This window comes from Lissotriton vulgaris, chromosome 10 (genome assembly GCF_964263255.1).
Source record: "Lissotriton vulgaris chromosome 10, aLisVul1.2, whole genome shotgun sequence".
Lineage (NCBI taxonomy): Eukaryota > Metazoa > Chordata > Amphibia > Caudata > Salamandridae > Lissotriton > Lissotriton vulgaris.
The window spans coordinates 32,939,674-32,962,647 of NC_141698.1; the positions used below are offsets into that span (position 1 = coordinate 32,939,674).

The following is a 22,974-nucleotide window of genomic DNA, read 5'->3' on the forward strand; positions in this document are numbered from 1 at the left end:
TTGTGAGCCTTAAACAGCACCGATGCGGGACCGCCAGTGCATGTTACTGCACGGGAAGGAATGCGCCATGTTGTACATTCCTTCCCTTGCAGGAACTGAGGGTGCAAAACTACAGGGGGCCACAACATGTGCCACTCTGCATGCACCTCTGTGCACAGAGGCAAGAGGGGGCCCCACACTTTGTTGCCTCACCGCCATCCTTTTCATGGCAGTGCGACCACCATCAAAAGGGAGGTGGAGAAGCACCTCAAAATATGCTCGACGGTGCCGCAGCATATTTTGGCTTCAAACCGCTGCCAGTCCGACCGCTGTTAAGATTCGGTCCCCAGTCCTCTTTTGATGACCATGTTTTGCTGTCACATGACTCGCCAGTTACACATAAAGGTTAGTCCTCCCATAGTGTTGGTGCTTGTTATTGCTAACCTGTGGGTTCCTGGTATCCTGGTTCCTGTGTATCCTGTTTGCTATTGCTGATTCTCACGGGCTCGTGAGAACTGTTGGTGTGTCCCTTTTTGTCCCTCCTCCCTTGTCCCGGACTCCCGAGTTTCCTTTTTGGCTGTTCACCTTCCCCCTTCCTTCGTGTTTCTCCCTCTTAGGTAGTGAGTTAGTTAGTTCAGTGTCCGTCCTGTTTATATCATTCCCGTTTTAGTTCCCTTTGAATTTTTATGTGTTGCGGGCATTCAGGGGCTCCTGTTTACCTTTCAACTCGCTGGTGTTGGTTTCTTTTTTTCCCCGAGGTGCGGTGAGGTGATACTGATTTATGCGCCGTTTTGGCGCTGTACACACGCCCTTCAGTAACCGCTCCCTCTCATTGTGGGCAGAAATGACGTTTGCGGTCATTCCGCGAGTGTAAACCCAGCCGGGTATTACACTCTGTTATCCTTAGAACGGAGTTGACATCCGTTACAGATTCCCTTCTAATCAGAAGCGTGTTTGAAGTCGCAGGGGTTTTTTGTCCATGCCGGTCATATAGGCATGCTTTTTACCCTGTACATAAATTAGAGCCCAAGCCAAGCACCTGAAAGATCAGTCCCGTTTTATTTCCTGCCCAAGAGAAGTTATCTTGGAGTTATTTGTTCCTTGGACTGACGCCCCCCTCGAAGCAAAACCTGCATTTGTCTTTGGTAAGTGCATGTGTGTTTATTGGCTGGATATGGTCATCGTGGATAAAGAAGGATTGGGGACTGAGATATCATTGTGAGGTGTTTTGTTTCCCTATTTATGCAGGTGCGGAAGCGAGGAGGAGGGTGTTGTTTGGACTACGCTCTACAGGGGTGGAAGATTGGTACCTATATATTCCACCCCCTTTTCTGGGTCATTGGCTTACTCATAAGTTACATCTAGTGAGTGGCCCGTGAGTCGGGGAAGTGGATTGGGACATACCTCATTCCTGCAGTGTGTGGGTCGGGCGGGAGCCCAACAACCGCCACACTTATAATACTGCGAGCGGTCCCATGTGTGGCGGTGGTCAGAGCACCAAAATGACCATGCTCAACAGTCGCATGGATCACCATAGTTGTAGTCAGGCCTTAAGAGAAGGGAATGAGGTACAGAGATCACAGCTCTTGAATGGTTTGTAGCGCAGAGCCTGAAGGTGAGACGTGGAAAGTAGCTCACAGGCTCAAGGTGAGGAGTTGGGAGAAGTTCACAGGCTCAGGGTGGGGAGGGGGTGGAAGCTCACAGGCTCAAGGTGAGGGGTTGGGAGGAGATCACAGGCTCAGGATGGGGAGGGGGCGTAGCTCACAGGCTCAAGGTGAGGAGTTGGGAGAAGTTCACAGGCTCAGGGTGGGGAGGGGGTGGTAGCTCACAGGCGCAGGCTGAGGTGTGGGGAGTCACAGACTGAGGTGTGGGGAGTCTCTCTAGTCTCATGGTCAAAAGATAAGAGGGGTGCATCATATCTCAGAACAAGGGGGTCGCTGTCTGAGTTAGCACTGGGAATTAGCAGACTCCACATTCGGGTACTCGCAGCCTCAACTGGGCCTAAACGTCTATACTTGTTTTTGGGAGGATTTCAGAATTAATTTGGAATGAAAAAGAGAAAGTTAGTAACTAGAGCTATGTAAAGATCATTAGAGGGGAGGCAACTGGCTGGTGGCCTAATCTGCTCTCAGATTACTTTTAGAAAGATCATACAGGTAGTTTTGCTTTTCCTTGCTTAAACTGCAGCTGTAACTGTGCTCTGTGACCAGTCTTGCATGGTAGCTGCAGGCTTTCACTCCAGAAGTAGCTCATTAACCACTACCAATCGGGTCACCCAATGGCATACGCGCAGGTCCAGGAGAGCTACGCCCCCATCGAAAGGATTCTTTGTGTCGACTGTGCTATTCGCGACGCTCCCCCATCCCACAGCTGTAGCCTGGTTTTGGCCTCCACCACCCCAAAGAGATGATCAGGAACTTGAAAGCAGGAGTTTTGCAGGGCATGGAGGAACTTAGGCAGGTGTACCACCCTATAAAGAACTGCCCTGCCCATTAAGGACCCTGTCAGCCGGTACCAGTGACCCGCGTCTTCTCTGTAGCCTTCCAGGACTTCCCTAGTTTTCGGTCATCGAATAGCTTCTGATTGGTGATTGCATAGACCCCTGTCTATGTGAAGCCCCTTTCCTCCCTAGCTATTGGACATTTCCAGCCCTCAGTGGGCTGCCCCCCGCTACTGGGTATAGACAGGATTTGCCCCAGTTAATGCATGAATAGTAAATTCACATTTTGCACCCTGTTATATAAGGAAGCCTGTTGGAGTTAATGACAGGACCCTACTCCGCACCCTTTCCCACACCCTAGTAACGCGCCCCCTTGCAAAGCAGAAATGCCAGATCCAGGCCAAGAATGAACCTAGGGGGTTCCCTTACTCCCTTATACAATGTGCAGAGTTGTTCACCTTGATGAATGAACCAGAAAATACTTTTTAAGGCATGGCAAAGTGGGCAATTGCTCAGGCCCCCCCCCCCCCTTCGAAGGGGCCCCCTAGGAAAGTGAACTTTCTCTCTAATTGATGTGTCTATTCTATTTCAAAATTCCACTCCTTGTCTGCCCACTGCTACCACTGGCTCTGGCTTGCTACCCTATGTCCTTTTAAGTATTTTGGGGTCCAGGGAAAGACATTACAGCTGTTGTGGGATGACCCTGCTGGGGTTTAACGTATCATTTAGTATTGTTCGGTATTAGCAGGGAATGGGTGATGAAATTCACATTTGTTCAGGACAGAGGCCCTCAAAATCCTTAAGATGACACTTTTTGCCAGCTCTTTCCAGCTTCCTGGGTCTGAGGAGTGTGCTGTCAGCTACAGCCCGAAGCAGTCCTCCAAGCCTCGATACATGCGGCTGAAACTCAGCTAGATGTCTGTGGCCACTGGAAATAGGAGATGGAGGAAGTGAGCACTAGAACAAAGTGGAGGCATCAAAATGCCACCATGTTGTTGTGGTCACAAGCTGTGACTAACAATCACTGGAAAAGGAAGGGGCCAGGAGAAACCGACATTGACACTAGGTCTGCCTCTCTGCCCCCCCCCCCCCCCCCCCCCCATAGCCTAGGGTCTGTTCACTCTCCCGACTGTTCCCTCTCACTCTTTTCCTCACACTTTTTTGGTAGCTGTTTTAAAGTACCACATATTGCCCTGTAAGCACTGCAGGCATTGGTCAAGACGATAAAGCCTGAAAAATGCTATCCGAGGGGAGGGCACTGAAGAATCCAATCAAATGTGAGGTGTATTCCAAAATTCCGCATTTTCTTTAACAAACTTTCTTAGCATTTCTTGTAAATGTGGTGCAATCACAGTGATAACCAAGGCAGGCACTCGCAGGGTAACCGGTAACACACAGTGAGAGGAAGCATATACCAGCTTAACTAGTTTGTGACTCAAAATGCGACAAAAAGCAAGCAGCAATATCCAACAGAGGGGTTGAAAGAGGGTGTCCGGCCAATCTAAAGGAGCCATGGCAGAAGGGAAAGCAGGTAGAACCGGTGAAACAACTAAACAGGGACTCCAACCGGGCGAAGTAAAGGGCCGCAAAGTTGCTCGGACACAGATGGGGGGAATGTACATCGGGGGGACAGGGGTGATGTGCGCTAGATCTCCACAGACCTGACGTTAGGTGAGGGAGCCCTGTGATTGGGGCAGGTGACCCCTAATCGGACAATGAATGCCTCGGTTCTTGTCAATTCAAAAATACAGTATTCTTGATTCCCTGTGCTGACATTTCCCTAAAGAGCTCGGGTTTAAAGAGTTTCCTGAATGCAAGGGTTTGGGTTAGGCTTTAATGCTGAAGTTCTAAACATTCCAGATCCTGGGGCCCTGAATATCAGAAGCTCTGCCTCCTGCCTTTAACATTTAAAGGTTTGTTGGTGAATCAGCTAAAAGCTGACTGACCATACGCTACTGACGGGTGTGTAGAGCGGAGCAATTGATATTAGTAGCGGAGGCCTTTGTTACACTAGCCTTTGGGGATGAATGTATCTCTTTCTCTGTCTCTTTCTCTCTTCCCACTCTATCTCATGCCTCTAACATTTAAAGGTTTGTTGGTGAATAAGCTGCAAGCAGACTGACCATACGCTACTGACGGGTGTGTAGAGCGGAGCAACTGATACTAGTAGCATAGGCCTTTGTTACACTAGCCTTTGGGAATGAATGTATCTCTTTCTCTGTCTCTTTCTCTCTTCCCACTCTATCTCATGCCTCTAACATTTAAAGGTTTGTTGGTGAATAAGCTGCAAGCAGACTGACCATACGCTACTGACGGATGTGTAGAGCGAAGCAACTGATACTAGTAGCATAGGCCTTTGTTACACTAGCCTTTGGGCATGAACGTATCTCTTTCTCTGTCTCTTTCTCTCTTCCCACTCTATCTCATGCCTCTAACATTTAAAGGTTTGTTGGTGAATAAGCTGCAAGCAGACTGACCATACGCTACTGACGGATGTGTAGAGCGAAGCAACTGATACTAGTAGCATAGGCCTTTGTCACACTAGCCTTTGGGCATGAACGTATCTCTTTCTCTGTCTCTTTCTCTCTTCCCACTCTATCTCATGCCTCTAACATTTAAAGGTTTGTTGGTGAATAAGCTGCAAGCAGACTGACCATACGCTACTGACGGATGTGTAGAGCGAAGCAACTGATACTAGTAGCATAGGCCTTTGTCACACTAGCCTTTGGGCATGAACGTATCTCTTTCTCTGTCTCTTTCTCTCTTCCCACTCTATCTCATGCCTCTAACATTTAAAGGTTTGTTGGTGAATAAGCTGCAAGCAGACTGACCATACGCTACTGACGGATGTGTAGAGCGAAGCAACTGATACTAGTAGCATAGGCCTTTGTTACACTAGCCTTTGGGAATGAATTTATCTCTTTCTCTCTTCCCACTCTATCTCATGCCTCTAACATTTAAAGGTTTGTTGGTGAATCAGCAGCCAGCTGACTGACCATACGCTACTGACGGGTGTGTAGAGCGGAGCAACTGATACTAGTAACTTAGGCCTTTGTTACAGTAGCCTTTAGGAATGATTAAAAAGTATTGAATTTATCTCTTTCTCTGTCTCTTTCTTCCTCGCTCTCTCTTCCCACTCTATCTCTCTCACAGCTGATGGATGGTCATTATGGCGATGACCTCCCGGGAGCTCCTAACCCAGATTCTCGAAGATCTGCTTGAGGTGGAGTTTAAACGGTTCAAGCGGAAGCTGCAAGAGACCCAGTCGAGCGACAGTAGGAGGCACATACCCCTGAGCCTTCTGGAAAAGGCAGATCCCCTGGGTACAGCTGACTTACTACTTGACTACTTTGGGGAAGGCCAGGCCACCAGGACCACAAGCGTGGTGCTAGAGCTCATCAACAAAAGGGAGCTGGCTTCAGACCTGGAGCGGAAGCTACAAGGTAAGCACGACTGTACCGGATGAGATGAATGGAAGCCATATGCAAGGTAAAGGAACAGGGCAACTTGAGCCAAAACTGGGGCATGATGTATAACATGACATGGTTTACAGTTCAAGGTTAGGGAGGTCTTCAAAACTATATAGACATACCTAAAGTGAAGGCAAGAAAGAGCCAGCTTGACCCAAGACCAGCAGGACAAAGTACAAGGCAAGAGAGAGACAAAAGCTGTAGAGCCTGAACTGAAGTAGAATTAAAGAAAGAGTGAATTGGAGGTCAAAATGCAAAGTAAAGTAAAACCTCTAGGACAAAATGCAAGAACAACCAAGCTCAGCAAATAAATGTGAGAATGAGAGGCACTAAAAGGTAACTATGACCAAATGAGAGTAAGGGAAGAAAAGATGGAGATTCATGAAACAGGCAGCGGTAGCTGAAATGTCATTGCGCAATCCAGGAAATGATCAATTGTAAACTTTGACCTTTGTGATCCCTCAGGAAGCAACCTTGTGTGATATTCAACTCTGATGCCAAGAACAAATGAAATCCTTTGAACTATGAATAACCCTTTGTGAGGGTATCATGTGGAATGCTGGAGAAACACACAAAAAAGTCTTACAGGCTCCTGAGTATAAACAAGCATTAGAAATGCAATCTGTCTTCCATTATTTGTCACCTGCAGCAACTGAACACATTAATTTTATTTCACCAGCTAATAAAAAGCAATACTCCAGAACTATAAATTACCCCCTAGAAAACAGAATCTCATTAATAAGGCTTTACACTTCACTTAGGCCTTGTTAGACTTCCAAAAAGTTACCTGAAACACATCCTCCCAGCTGTAGAGCATTAGCTCCAACTATGGGAGAGCAGATTTAAAATTCATCTCACAGTGGGAAAGGTGATTATATTTGGGTCCCCACAACTTAAGGTGAGAACCCAGATGATGACCTGTAAAGGAATGATTTTGTGGTGGTCCCATCGTTCTAGGACCACCACAGGCTGAATTACGGGCACAAATCTATTTTGAAGAAAGGGCCCTGCAAAACATTATGGGGCGAGTTTCCCTAGTGCAGTGAATAATATAGTATTGGCTCTCCCGATGAGCTGGGAAGAGCATCAGTAAAGTTTTCCTTATATTTTCATTACTTTATCTGGGCTCCCTTTTTTGAATGGGTGCACCAAAAAAGCAATTGTTTCTCAAGTTGACAAAGAAATGCTTTTTTAGTAAAAGCACCCCATGACGCGCTTTCACGATAATGTCGGCCACTTCCAGTTCTTTACAGAGCTGCATCTAAAGAAAGGGGCATGGCCCCAATTTTAAAATTAAAAAAGAGAAAGTGTTGCAAGAGAGCTTGTCCTGCCTGCAAGAGCAGAAAACCATTAAGCAAAATTGTGCCCGGAGGCTGTAATTAAAGCCTACCAAGTAACAACACATGTAACAGGGAGTATCATCATGGGAGGTCGCAAATTGAGACAAGGCAGTACTAAGGAGGGACTACTAAGCCTACTGACCAATGAAAAGCCACAGTTTCATAAGGACAATCAAACAAACTAATGAAAAATATAGACGGAGCTTTACGTCCATACAACAATCCAGAATGCCTTGCAGAGCAGCGCATGTGCTGCAGAGGCTCGACCTAAAAAGTGCATATAAAATAGCGATGGAATTAATCTAAGCCAATGGCAATTACTCGGGGCTCCATCCCAGTCCATTGTTATTGTTCACAATATCCCACCTCAGTTTGGGCCCAGCCAAATGCAAATCAGCCTTGACCCTGCTTTAGTGGGACCAGTCCTACCCAAACTGCCAGGCTAGATCCTCCCTGAATTGGAAGACAAGCAACCCAGTACTGATTTTGCTCTTATTTGGGCCCATCAGTTGGGTATAGCTTGGTTCCAGTGGTACAGTGTGACGGGACCAACGTCTGGGCATACCTTCCCACTTATGGCATTACACTGAAGTAGCAAAAAAGTAATGGATGGCATGCTTGAATTAATCTTAGCCACTAGAAGTTACTCGGACAGCATCCCAGTTTTGCATACCACGCCAACTCAGTGTGGACCCAGCCATGTGCAAATCAGTCTTGACCGCTCTCCAACGGGAACAGTCCTGTTCAAGCTGTCAGGACACTCCCTCCCGCAGTTGGAACACAAGCATCGAGGACCGGTTTAATCTTTATTAGGTCTCATCAGCCTGGTATAGCTTGGTTCCAGTGGCGCAGTGTGCACAAGACTCATGTCTGGGCATACCCATCCTACTTAGGGCATCACACTGAAGCCTATAAAAAAAGAGATGGATAGGGGCGTGGCCAAGCAACATGGGCGGTAGTACATGAGCCCTAGAACTTCCGGCCAGTCTTACATAAGAATCCTATGAATATCTTGCAAAATCCTGTCTCACATCAACATGTTGTGGCTCTCTCGCTGCAGTGGACGTCTGGCGATACCCAAGCCCAGCCGGGTGTTGGGCAGCAATCCTCAGAGGTAGTCCTGAGCTGTTCAACCAAAGTGGAATGAGTGGCTGCATGGTGAGGCCAGCAGCGAGAGGTGAAGCCGCGGTCTCAAGTAATCAGGGACGACCGGTGGGGCCTTGGGCTGCAGATGCCAACACTGGGCAGGAACCTGTTGGATGCCTGTTTCCCTGTAGACTCTGAGGACTGTCCCTGTAACTGGCATGAGCCTGGGGAGGAGGTGAGATGGCTCAGCGTGGGATTCGCCCAACTCGGATCCTGTTTAGTGGTCAAGCCCCAGCCCACATCAGACGAGTGCTCAAACCTGGGGCTCCCGGGAGGGGACCCTCAGGTGAAAAGCAGAGAATCTGCACAGAGCTGATGAGCCTGGCCACGGGGCCCTCCAGAAGGACCTAATAATTAAGTTAAGTAAGGGGCCAGCCTAGGAACCGGCCTACGGACACATTTCACATCAGCCAGAGCAGCGGGCATACCAGGAGTGTTTGACTATAACCCTTGGCCTCGCTGTGTGTCTGGTGACCACAGAGGGTACATGGTGAGTGCTTGCTCCCTCAGACACCTCAGACCAGAACTACTGATTCAGCTGGTATAGGGAGTGAATGGACCTGCAATAACTTGCTATACATCATCCTGGGCCTGCAGTGCTTGCCCTGCAGAGGGCTGATCCCACTCTACGCACTGCCTCATCTCTGAGGTTGGATTCGGTCGTGGTGGCCCCTGACTGTACTCTGGCCTTGGCGTTTGGATATGTGTGGTCCCATGCAGATTCTTGAGGTCGGCCTGTGGACTTCATCTTCACCACCACTCATCTGCTTGCCGGGGGCCAGTGTGTGGGGGTTCTTGGGCCTGACATAAGGACTTGAGGTGGTGGGATGGCACCAAATCTACAGATAGCAACCTAGTGCCCTGTTGCACGGGCCCAGAGGGCGCCTGCAGTCAAGGGGAAGGACAAGGCGGCGAGAACTCAAGCGATCAACACCATATACACCACCCGCACCAACCTACACAAAGTAGTCTGACACGAAAAATGCTGCTGATGAACCAGATGGTGATTCTGAACCAACTAGAGAAGAACTTTTGGCAGTCATACAGGGATCTTGCACAGCCCTTGAACATAAAATCAAAACCGTCTCTATCGACGTTAACCTCCTTTGTGCAGACCTACGGAAGGTAGCAGATAAAGTCAAATCAGTGGAAGCTAATATCACCGAAACACAGGGGGAGGTCAAGTCACTGAAGCGGCAAGTTGCTCAAATGAACACCATCATGGTAGACCTGGAGCTTCGACTGAAGACGCAGAAGGCTGCTCTCGCTGAAGTAACATAAGACTATTGGGCTTCCCCGAGAAATAGGAAGTACTCTCCCTGGAGAACAGGGTGAGGACAGAACTTAGACCAGAAGACCTCTACCAACTGGTTGTAATAGAAAGAGAGCACAGGGCCCTGTGCCGTCCTCGCACCGGGGGGCGCCTCCTATGACTCTCATTACCAAGATACTGAACTACAGTGACAGAGACTTAGACTGTATCCTTTAAGCGGCAAGGAAGTGGTCGGTCTTCCAATTTGGTAGTGCAAAAATAGCCAACTACCCAGACTACACAAAGCAAGTGCAGGAGAGAAGTAAATCATATCTCAGTGTCAAGCAGAAGTTGAGGGCTCTCAACATTAGGCAGATACTCCAATACCCAGCAAAGCTTAAAGCCCTACACCAAGGGATGGCCCACTTCTTTGATTGACCAGAGGATGTCTTAGAATGGATTGAGATTAGAGGTGAAACTGCAGACTCTCTATTGGGCGCCAGCCTTGGACATGGGAGACACACACCTGTGGACCATCTGGACAACCCAAGTAGAGGGCAACCAACCCTAACTCTCCCCCCTGCCCCGAAAATCACGATCAGCGAAGATGGGACTATGCAACTACCTACCATAGACCGGCTAACTGGTACATGGGACACAAGCAACCCAGGACTGTTTCGCTCTTATTACGGCTCATCAGCCAGGTGTTCTGTGCTGTGCCATTACAACCAAGCCCAGCGTTCATCTCTGGCATTTCCAGGAACAGCCGCCTTGGCGGTTACTATAAAAGCATTGAAACTTTGAAGGATGGCTATGTCAACATGATGGAGCCGTATGTCAAATATTCAATATTTTTTTTATTTTCAAAATGAAAATCCCAAAACTGAATTTTCGTTTTTGAAGAAAAACAGTGACACCCCCCCCACTCCCTCACCATGGGAGATTCCTCCCATGGCATGGGGGTCATTTTGCAGTTTCCTCTGCCCGTTACTGCCCGGTATGGACAGTGAAAACTGGCCATGTGTTAGCCCACTCTAAATAGGGTGATCGAACACATGGCCAAATCTCTGATGCCCGTTACTCCATTGGGCCATTTGTTGTATGTCAGTGGCGGAGACGGAGTACCCTCTACCGTCTACATACTGAAGTTACGCCTAACTCTAAATGAGAGGGGATGGAACTTCGCTTTGGCAGAGAGGGTACTCTGTCGCTGTTGCAACAGAGTACCCTCTCGACCAAAGTCTAAATATGGCCCTAACTCTGCTAACCTCAAATGCTTGATTGTCCAGCAGAATGTGAAAGCATAGGATAAGCCCAAAGCCACCCATGCTGAACTAGAAAAGTGACAAAGCCTTTTGCAATTTTTTTAAGCAATGTCTTTAAGCACAGGATTAGCAACTGCTATACACGCCAAGCCAATAAGTGACAAAAGCATTTTGCCGTTCAGGGCACAGTATTACAGCTTTAGATTGGTAAAATACCATCCAAGCCAACCTCGAATGAACACAAACATCTCCTGACACATGTTTTCCTATAATTAGAGCTCATCAGCGACACAAAGCTTTGTCCAGACACAAGGGAGCACTGAGTATGAATCCAAACAATGCCCTTTCAGTCTCAGAGAGCTGCATAAATGATGCAAATGTGATGGGAGGGAGAGAAGGGCATGAGGAAGGGGGAAGGGAAAAGGGGAGGTGGAAGGGAAGGTGTTTTATGATTCTATTAGCCAGACCTGCAAACACAGTTACAATAAATTAAAAATAAGACAATAGCCGCAGCAATAAACATATATTTAGATGATCACAAAATACAGTTAAAATTGTTGATTTAATTGAATATCTAATTAAATGTAAACAAATACAATGTTTTAAGAATAAAGGTTACATGAAAGAGAGGAGTGAAGCTAAAAAATCATGGGCAATCTATTAAAAGGCGGAAATCCGGAACAGAAAAAGTTTATAGAAAATATATGTTTACTCCTACTCAGTTCTGTGTAAAATATACATGGCTATCAGGCATAGTAAGGGCTGTGGCAAAGAACAAGAATTTCAAAATGACCCAGGAGCTTAATTCTCTGGTAAAACATAAGATGCTCATAAGATGCTCAAGGTACAAAGTAAACAAAACAGGTGATGGACCGAATGTGGATCAATGTCACACATTCACCCCAGTCCAAAGATCTGGGCCCAAATCCATCGTTTTTTTGCACTCCACACCACCCTGGGTTAGACAATGGCGATATGCAAATCAGCTCTGACCCTGTGCCCCATGGGAACAGTCCAGTCCGAACTACAAAAGCCATGTCCTTCCCAGAACGGAATCAAGCATCCGAGGACCGGACCGGTTTCGAGGTAACACCTCTCATCAGCCCGGCTAGCTTGACTGCAGTGGTGTGGAGTGCCTGGGACCCACGTCTGGGCATCCCCAGCGCACTTATGGCAGCAATTGCAAACAAAACAGGTGATGGACCGAATGTGGATCAATGTCACACATTCACCCCAGTCCAAAGATCTGGGCCCAAATCCATCGTTTTTTTGCACTCCACACCACCCTGGGTTAGACAATGGCGATATGCAAATCAGCTCTGACCCTGTGCCCCATGGGAACAGTCCAGTCCGAACTACAAAAGCCATGTCCTTCCCAGAACGGAATCAAGCATCCGAGGACCGGACCGGTTTCGAGGTAACACCTCTCATCAGCCCGGCTAGCTTGACTCCAGTGGTGTGGAGTGCCTGGGACCCACGTCTGGGCATCCCCAGCGCACTTATGGCGGCAATTGCAAACAAAACAGGTGATGGACCGAATGTGGATCAATGTCACACATTCACCCCAGTCCAAAGATCTGGGCCCAAATCCATCGTTTTTTTGCACTCCACACCACCCTGGGTTAGACAATGGTCTGGTCCTCGGATGCTTGATTCCGGTCTGGGAAAGATATGGCTGTTGTAGTTCGGACTGGACTGTTCCCATGAGGCACAGGGTCAGAGCTGATTTGCATAAAGCCATTATCTGACCCAGGGTGGTGTGGAGTGCAAAAAACGATGGATTTAGGCCCAGATCCTTGTACTGGGGTGAATGTAAGACATTGATCTACATTCTGTCCATCAAATTGTTTTTTGTAATTTTCTCCCTGAGTGTACTGGGGTAGCTCAGACGTGGGTCCCAGAGCCTCCACACCACTGGAGTCAAGCTAGCCGGGCTGATGAGAGGTGTTACCTCGAAACCGGTCTGGTCCTCGGATGCTTGATTCCGGTCTGGGAAAGATATGGCTGTTGTAGTTCGGACTGGACTGTTCCCATGGGGCACAGGGTCAGAGCTGATTTGCATAAAGCCATTATCTGACCCAGGGTGGTGTGGAGTGCAAAAAACGATGGATTTAGGCCCAGATCCTTGTACTGGGGTGAATGTAAGACATTGATCTACATTCTGTCCATCAAATTGTTTTTTGTAATTTTCTCCCTGGGTGTACTGGGGTAGCTCAGACGTGGGTCCCAGAGCCTCCACACCACTGGAGTCAAGCTAGCCGGGCTGATGAGAGGTGTTACCTCGAAACCGGTCTGGTCCTCGGATGCTTGATTCCGGTCTGGGAAAGATATGGCTGTTGTAGTTCGGACTGGACTGTTCCCATGGGGCACAGGGTCAGAGCTGATTTGCATAAAGCCATTATCTGACCCAGGGTGGTGTGGAGTGCAAAAAACGATGGATTTAGGCCCAGATCCTTGTACTGGGGTGAATGTAAGACATTGATCTACATTCTGTCCATCAAATTGTTTTTTGTAATTCTCTCCCAAGGTACAAAGTAAAGCCTAGCATGACTCCAATGCTGGGAGGAAGACAACAAGGTTTAAGAGATCATACACGGTGCAAGAGCCAAAAGGAATGAAGCAAGTGAGGAGATGTGATCACTGTATACAAGCAAGGGGGATGAAAGGTGGGACTAAATATACTAACTTCTGGAGCAACGCAGCTGGTTCTATTACAGAGACACTTATGGCTGAACCACGCATGCCTCTACAACGCCATCCTAACCATGAACGTGTTTAAACCATGCATTCCTTTACCACGTAGGTTTTTAACAAGCAATTTCGTGGTAAAGGTATGATTGGTAAAGGGATATGCATGTTAAAGATTACCCTGCCCCCTCCCCAAAATTATCCTGACCCCAGCCCCCCGCTGTGAGCCCTAAATCTTACCCCTGTGCTGTCCTTAAAACCATCACTACCCTTTCCACTGCCGTCAGGCCTAAAACCCTGCCCCCCATTAAATAAACCCCCATCCTGAGCCCGAAAAACTATCTCCTGCCCTAAAAACCAGACCTTCCCCCCTGCTGTGATCCCTAAAACTGGCCCCCTCCCCTAAAACCTACCGGGCCCCAGACCAACTTACCTCGACAAGTCACGGTCCTTCCTGCATCGATCCTTGCAGTTCGTCTCCCTGCCTGAACGCGGACTGCATATGTGTGGTTAAGGAATATACGTGGTTAAGGCATTTGCGTGGTTAAGGCATTTGAGTGGTTAAGGCTTGCATTGTTCAGCTTACGGGGAAACGTCACGCTTGCTTATGGCCGCGTTGTAAAGGCTATTTTCCAATGCAGCAAAGCAACCAAATTATTTGTGCTGCGTTGCGACAAAGAGAGACCGAAAAAAAAGTGCCATACTGATTAAGATATGGCACTATTTCTTCTTAACAGCCAGAAGGAAGTGAGTAATATAATACAAACTAAACTTGTGGTAAGAGCTGCTCAAAGAAAAGCAGGATAAGAGAAACCACTGTGGCCTGAGAGGGGGGTAAAGAGAGTGAAAACAGAATGGCCGAACACAGTATAAGTACTGCAAGGAGGAGTGCACGGTAGGACGACAATAGAGAGCAAGTCTGTTCGAGAGGTGGAAGAAAGGGATAAAGAGAGGCTGAATATTGTCTAGAGGTTGAAAGAGGGGGGAAGATAAGAGGGTGAACATAATCTAAGAACTTGAAGGAGGAAGGAAGATGAGAGGTTGAACATCATCTAAGAGCTGGAAGGAGGAGAGAAGACAAGTGAACATAATCTGAGAACTTGAAGGAGGAAAGAAGATGAGAGGTTGAACATCATCTAAGAGCTGGAAGGAGGAGAGGAGATAAGAGGTTGAACATCATCTAAGAGCTGGAAGGAGGAGAGAAGATAAGTGAAGATAATCTAAGAACTTGAAGGAGGAAAGAAGATGAGAGGTTGAACATCATCTAAGAGCTGGAAGGAGGAGAGAAGATAAGAGTGTGAACATAATATAAGATCTTCAAGGAGAAGTGCAAGGAGGAGTACCAGGTAAAAGAGAGGATGAAAGAGATCAAGCATGCTATGGAGGTGTGAGGAAGACATAAAGAGGAGAGGATGGACCTTGTCTAAGATCTAGCCGGAAGAGAGAAACGCCAGAGAGACTGCAATTGCCCTAAAAGCTGCATGGAGGAGGACAAGGTAAGGGAAAAAACATCCCTGAGGAGCTGAAGGAAGAGGTCGAGATAAGAAACAGTGAACACAGCCCGATTGTTTTATTTCCTCTTTTGAAGATTCTGATTTTATTTTAATTTATTTGCAGGGCCTGTTCTTTCTTGGGGGTTTTGCTTTTGCCACATTTTGCTCCTTGTGGCTCAAGTTTCTACTGCTGAGATTACTTTTGGAAACCTGGACGTCACTCATTCCATTCTCAAAGGTTATAATTGTGTTTGTCAGATCCATAAGCCATTCTTGAAGGGCTCTCAATGTTCTCCTTCCCACCGGTAGGGGAGGTCTTATTCACCAACAGGCTCGGCACATATCCACTTCCATTGGGGATCTGACTATGATAGTCATGACTCCTACAGTTAGACTACAATGTGTTGTATGAGCGAGTTAAAATGACTCTCATAGCCACATGATAGGGCTCATGGCAAGGAATGTTTTACCACCACTACATTGAATAGACTATGTAAGAAATTGGGTTATTGGTTGAGGGGTGTGAGTGCCCCACTCAAGTAGCAATCCTTGTCAAGGTGAACCACAGAAGTCATTAAGTAAACCAGTACTTAACCCTTTGGTAGCTTGTCACCAAGTAGTCTGACTTAACTTAGAGGAAATGTGTAAAGTATTTATGCAGCATTCCAATAGTGATAAGTTGAATGAAAATGCAATAAAAATCTTAAAATAATTTAGAAAAATAGAGTATAATGTAATACATAAAATGACATCAAAATATTATAAAATCCAGTCAGTAGAACCAGAGTTTTTCGTTTTTAAAGTTGTAGGTAAAAATAACACTGAGATCACGAAACACCAAGGGCCATATGTATAAAGCCGTTTTTTAATCGCAAAGGCCGAAATTCGCAGAATTTTGGCCTTTGCGATTCGCAAATGGCCTTTTTGCATTATTTTCAATGTATCATACAATCGCAATTTAAGGAATTGCAACAATTTGCGATTCCTTATTTTGCCATAGCATTTAAGGAATCGCAAATTTTGCGATTCCTTACATGATATGTATGATACATTGTTGAAGTGCAAATTTGTGTTAAGGAATCGCATTTTACCACCAACTTGTAGTTGGTGGTAATTTGCGATTTCTCATAATAATGCCCTATTTGGCATTGGTGAGGGTGGTATGTGACACACATACATGCCCATAGGGCATGTATGTGTGCCACATGCACACACATGTAGATTTGAGGGGTGCAGCAGGGTGTCTTTGAGACACCCCTGCACCATTGTAATAATTCTCAAATTGCGATTAGCAAATTGCAAATTCGCAATTTGAGAATTATTGCACCATCATTCCTATAGGCCTCCTGGCCCATAGGAATGCATTGGAAATCATTCTTTATTTGCGATTTTGCAAATTGCATATTCGCAAATAAAGAATGATAAGGAATCGCTAAAAAATAGCGATTTTGTACATACATACCGTTTTGCGATTTCTAAATAGCAATTCGCAAAAAATCACTATTTAGAAATTGCAAAACGATATCTTGATACATCCGGCCCCAATTGTTGGTATCTAGCTGTCCTGAATCAGGACAAAGTCATGCCGACCGCGATGGATCGCAGGCATGGTATAAGACCGAGTTGTGTCCGCTCAAGGTTGCACCTTACATCCTTAATGCAAGGTCTGCATAATACTGCGATGAGAATCTATATGTTGCATCTTATCCAGTCAAGCCGCGATCAGGAGCTTCATGCTGCTGAGATGCGAGGCCCTGCACTGGTTTGCATTGAGCTGTGTCTGTTCCGTTGAATCCACCATTCAGGAGCTGTGGGGTGCTGCGATGTGAGGTTCTGCATCGGTCTATGCCGCACTGCGCCAGTTCGATTGAAGATGCCAATCATGAGATGTGAAGGTCTGTGGTGCAGAGGTCTGAACTGCACGGGATCCTGTGAAGCCACTGATCAGGAGCTGCGAGGTGCTGCGAGGTGCTGCGATGCAAGGCTTTGCATCTATCTGCGTTGCTCTGATTTGGATCAGGTGCAACCTTCACATGCACAGGGAGGAGTACACTCTCGCTCCATCAAGGGTCCAGGAACCCGAGGACAGCACTTGGGAGGTCAGCTCTCACTCCCACAGAGGCCACTAGAGGGGACCAGGTCAGGTACGGATGTGTCTGGTTAGCTGGAAAGGTGGATAAGCCTCTTGAAGTGTGTCCATGTAGCTCAAACAGGCGGTCAGCCAACGGACCTTTGGAGTCATGTCTGGGGAGCCTGGTTTCAAGGGAGGCAGCTCCAATGTTCCTTCTTGAGACAGCAGGGCTATCCATCCGAATCCTCCGCCGGTCCAGAGGTGTTCTGAAGAGATTCTGAAGGTGCCACTATTATACATGGTGCCAACCTTGGTTTGGGGGAATTTCCTGTCCTACCCCCCAAAACGTATTCTGAGCGGTTCTTTCCCTGGTCTTGGATTCAAACTGTCTAGGGTGACAAAATCAAGGTCAGAAATAAAGGCAAGGTCAGACCTGGTCTCAGCAGCATTTGTAAGTGCTGCAGGCAGGGTCATTTGAAGTACAAACAGGGCAGAGGTCAGTTCTTCCTCAGCCATCCGCTCAGGAAGACCCACCCCCCTCACACCTAGGCTTCCTTTGTCTTAGAGTCTGGAAGCAACATGCCACCTACATCAGCAGAGCCATTCCCAGTTATATGACTCGGGACACCTGTCAGGAAGACCCACTCCCCTCTCACCTGGGCCTTCTTTGTTCCCATGTCCGGAAGCAATATATAGAACCCACAACAGCAGAGCCATTCACACTCCTGAGACTCAGGAACCTGGGAGAAAGGCAGATTTGGGGTAGGCAGAAAATATCAACTTCCTAATATTGGCATGTACTGGCATTTTCAGAATAGTAAGTTAAAATTAAATGTTACCACTAAAGAAGAATTCAAATTGCAATTAATTTGAGTGTAAGCAGCATTTCTTTATCTGGTCCCAAACTGAAGTTAGCACTTATTAAGTGTAATTACATAACCCAGTGTTAGTCTATGGGAGAGATAGCCTTACAACAGTGACACATGACTTTAGGAGTTTCTTTGATGGCTGTCATTAAGCCAAATAAAGATCTTTGACTGACTGACTTTAGGAGTTTTTCCACTGTCAAGCTATGCAACACTTAAACATGCATGTCCTACTTTTTAAATACCATGCACCATGCACTGTGAGCTTCTACTACAGATGAGGCTACAACACCATTAGGGTAAGTAGAATAGTATTTATTGTAATTTCAAGCTAAAGGCTAATTTAATATAAATGATTAAAAGGACAATGGTTAGAAACTTTGTTTAATGTAAATTAAAATGCTTTACTGAAAATAAACAAATTGTCCAAGTACATAATGTTATTTTGTAGATCAAATTTGAATTTAAATTAATAGTTATACATATGGTAAATTAATTTAAAACAATTAATGAAAATATGGAAAGGGTTATAGTTTGTACTTTGTTCTAAATAAGTTCATAGCTTTTTATTGCCTGTTAGGGACAGAATTTGCTTTACCCTATATGCTACGTGCTGTCATTTTGTTTGTTTGCCTTCCAGAATGCTAATAAATAATTGATTATCAAAAAAAAAAGTTAATAGCTAAGGTAGATTAAGTTATTTTGGTATGTTATAACCTAATTTAATTCATTTATCCTAACGGAATGTAATTAAATATATTATGGAACAGATTATTATTAGTAATATGGTTTGGTTAAACATCAGCATTCAATTAATTTCATGTAATTTGAATTAAATAAGGATTCAAGGTAATTATTTTATTGATACATTTTAGACTAATTAAAATGTAGTGTAAGTGATAGAGTTAGGATAAGGACAACTATTTTATTTAATTCTTCTTCAATAATGGTTAGAAAAACAGCTGTATTCTAAGGGGCCGATTTATTTCTTGGCAAAGCGGGAACTCCTTCGCAAACCAACAGAGTTCCCTCCCTGCCAAGGCTATGATCCGATCGTCCAATTTAAATGCGTGCAGACCATAGTTTGAGGATGGCACAAGCTACTCCACTGCTTTCAAGCTTTTCTGATGGCCTGATAGAGTAAGGACCGTCGGAGGTTTGGCTGTGTGTCAACCTACCTAATTTAGATGGGTGGACATAAAGCCATTTTTCAATGCCTGTCACTGCCAGGAAAACTCCTGCAGCAATGGGCATTGAAAAGGGCTCAATGCCCCCCATCACCATGGGAGAAAATCCCCATGATGCAGTGGCATTGTTTTTTTTTTATTCCAAAAAGAAAATCACCCGGTGGGATTTTCTTTTTGGAAATAAGAGGAACTTAGTAAGTTTGTCATATGGCTCTGTCATGTTTATAGAGCCGCATGTCAAAGTTCCTATGAATTGACAGGAACCGCCATGACGGGTTCCTGCCAGAGCTTCTGGGCCTGGGGACATTTCTAAATTTAACCGTTGATACCTGTCAGGGCGACTGAATTGTTTACTCTATCGCCCTGGCGGAGGACGGGCTGATCGCAGACAAATAAATCAACCCCTATGTTTAGTAAGTACATTTATTGAAATGTAGTTTGTGCTATGGTTAGGTATACATGCTTCATTAAATATAAGTTAATAGAACTTTCATTTTTTATTTGTAACAATATTGTTTTAGGGTAGATGTAGCTGAATAACACAGTGTTAAATGCATCAAAAAGATACTCTAGGAACGTGGTGGCTGTCGCTGTAGAACCATACATGCAGGTATATCTTGAAGTGGTTGACTTTGAGGTAGCAATATACACCCTAAAATGAGAGAAAGCAGTGCCCCCTGATCTGTAGGATAATGCAACTTCTGTCCCCCCAGCTGTTAAGAGGTGAGGTAACCCTTCAGGAAAAGGCCAGTGTGAAGAAGTGGGAAGGGAGATTAGGGATTGGACCTTAAATACCACCTGCCTGCTCCTCTATGGCTTCTTCCACAATTTCTCCTGTTTTCTCTTGCAGCATCTGTACGCCGCGACTACATCCCCAGGAGCCAAGACAGTGGTAAGTCAACTCTTCAAAGCAGCTTCCTGCTTCAAGCGATATTCTCAGAAAATGTTCTAAGAGTAAATGTTACAGAGGATCCAGCGGTAAAGGAGGGGGGGGGGCGACGACACGGATGTGTTATTACTGATGGTAGTTCAACCATGAGATAATAAACCCATTCCACCACCAGCCAGACCAGTACCCCTGCCCTAGGATCCAGGTCAGTTCACTGAGTCCAAAGTCAACTACAAGTAAAATCATGGAGTAAATTGAATCTGCTTCCTTGTCATCGAAGATACACACGGCACCAGTACTGTTGGTGTTATCAACAGTTCACACTGTACTCTGTTTTCTGTTGCTTCATAGCTGTTGCTAACATCACAAGGTGTAGAACTTCTCCAGGTCTTACCAGAAGAGTAGTGCACCAAGATCTACTGACACTGCTCCACAGGAGCTAGTGTGATCATGACTACATCAACAATCCTACCACTGGCCAAGAGAGACATAGCTCAGCAATGGGGGGTGGGGGGTGTCATCCTTGACACGCCATACAGGGAAACTAAATCTTGACTGGTGTATGATTAGGGAGAAACGGTGATTGTAGCAAGAGGTTGCCCCAAAAAATAGTCCCTTGTGTGGGCCAAATCGACCTCCTACAGGGGAGATGTATGTGTTGCACCCACAGCCCCCATTGAAGACGAATCTGTGTCCCCCTGATGCGCTTTCCAACCCCTGTGATGTATTCTTGAAATCGCCTATGTTCCCAAAACCAACTGCCATATGAACCAGAATTTTTGTGTCTCTACAAGTGATATGCCGAGTTTTTAGTTTATGTTATCAATGAAACTAATAAAAATATATTTAAAAACAAAACAATCCTACCACTGGCCCTAATACTAGTTGCGCTACTAGATAGTACACCTGCTGCCTCAACCAGCTCTTAACCTAAGATAAATGCTACTAACACATTTTCTCTTACAGTGACTACGCGTGATTTTACAACTACCTTCCCAATTAGAGCCAGTCATGATCAGACTTCATCTTCACTTCTTGATTTCAGCTTTTTCTATCAAGTTTTTGAGAGTGAAGCTTAGTCAACCAACTCAAGGACATTGGTTAAGTGAGAACAGAAACCTTTGGATTTTACCTCAATGATCTGAACCAATACTGCTAGTTTCTCCTACAGCATTCCATTCTATCCAACTTCCAAACTCGCTCCTCTCCCAATTTGCAATCAAACATTCAGCTTCCATGAGAGGGCAGAGGTGCAAGATCTGAAGAAAAGAGTGCCCACGTAGCCTCTGCAAGGTTCCTTGCATGAAACAAGTATACCAGGGGCAACAGTAGTGAAATGCTCCCTTGTGTACATAGAACAGGGAGTTCAAGAGCTTTCCCTTGTCTTCAGTGGAGCTCCCAAAATTCCAATTTTCTACTGGTAAAAATAACCCCCATTTTTCTAACTACATGTCGATTTTACCAGAAACATTCGGTCACTTTTTCTCCTTTTATTAGCCAAGTGTCTGTCTTTTCAATAACCGTAAGAACAGCTTTCTTTCCTTTGGTGATGGCCCTTTGGTTGCACCACTTATTACATATTTACATTGATACACCATCCCTTATTTCTCTCCTTCGCAATAGATAGGCACAGCGTGTGAGCATATACATCTATACACTTTTCTAACACGGCCATTCAACCAACAGATTAATTAACGGGTCTCTTGATGTATCCCCTTTCATTACAGAAACACTGCTGTGAACGTTGTCCTGATGATGACCCTTTCATTTATAAAGGGCCGAAACGTCATTGAGGCCATTCTGACAAATGGATTGTACTTTTTGATTATTTTGGCACTTTTTCTCTCACATGTAAGCACCAGGCACTCTTTATGAGTATTCATTTTATGTCCATAAATAATTTTTAAGGCTAATTTGGTTATGTGCTGTTGATCAATTCTTTGTTTTAAATAATGAATAACATGTTGATTTTTCCCAGTCCCACTAGGAGCCATTGTTTCGTATATGATGATGTAGTTGAAGCATTAGATAGATATGGGAAGCTGTAGTATTAAGTCTATTAACGACTAGTTACAAATAATCTTTTAAATCATTGTGAAATCCTTAATAAAAGGCTGCGGATGCAGCTCCATTTATCTAATTTATTTCAGACTGCTGGTGTTAGAAGTCGTAATGTAGGTCCTTGGCTCTTGTTAACCTTGTTTCAGTGCGAGTAATCCCAAGTGAGCATCTTGTGTGATATGTCCTCTTTGGTATGTTGTCTACAACTGTGTCAAAAATGACATGAGCAAGACTTTGATGTAATTTGTTACAAATTGATGTGGTTGGGTCCTGTCAGCAGGGGCACAGTAAACAGAAACATAATGGGCTGGAATTTGTCCCAGAGTAATCACTAGTGTCTTGTGATAAATTCAAGCATTCCACCCTTCGTTTTTTTGTTTTTTGTTTTTCTTCCGCTGTGTAACAATGAATAAGTGATCCCTATCGCCATCGGGTAGATTCCAACTCTACTACAGAGCAGACGAAAGGCCTTAATTTGTAAAAGAATACGTGCTGTGGTGGCAAGTGTAGCTCAGAGCATTGGCGTGCCGAATACCATGGCTGCATGTCTTGATTCCACCTCATGCCTCTTTAATGCACCCCAAGATGAATGCACCCCAAGACAGTACTCCCTTCCTCTTCACGGTACTCTTTCAGATTCCTGCTTTCTACGTTTGTCGAGGTTTTTTAGTCTCTCTTCCTCTTTGTGCTTTCCCTCTCTTGTAAGTCTAATGAGGAATAGTAAGTGCCCGTCCTCAAAAATGAGTGCCGGTGGGCCCCACCTGCATGCACCGGCTCAAATTTAGCACGGTCGCACACCTCTTCAAGGAGCTATAGTTCAAAGATTG

At 45.5% G+C, this 22,974-nt stretch overlaps 1 protein-coding gene across 1 annotated transcript in view; it reads left to right on the forward strand.

Moving 5' to 3' along the window:
* LOC147684427 (NACHT, LRR and PYD domains-containing protein 3-like) overlaps positions 1-22,974 on the forward strand; it is a 105,428-nt gene that overhangs the window by 10,301 nt on the left and 72,153 nt on the right. The window contains exons 2-3 of the mRNA XM_086940358.1: positions 5,573-5,862; positions 20,048-20,089. Of these exons, the coding sequence (XP_086796484.1) occupies positions 5,580-5,862; positions 20,048-20,089 (325 nt within the window). The 5' untranslated portion in view covers positions 5,573-5,579. The remainder of the gene's footprint in view (positions 1-5,572; positions 5,863-20,047; positions 20,090-22,974) is intronic.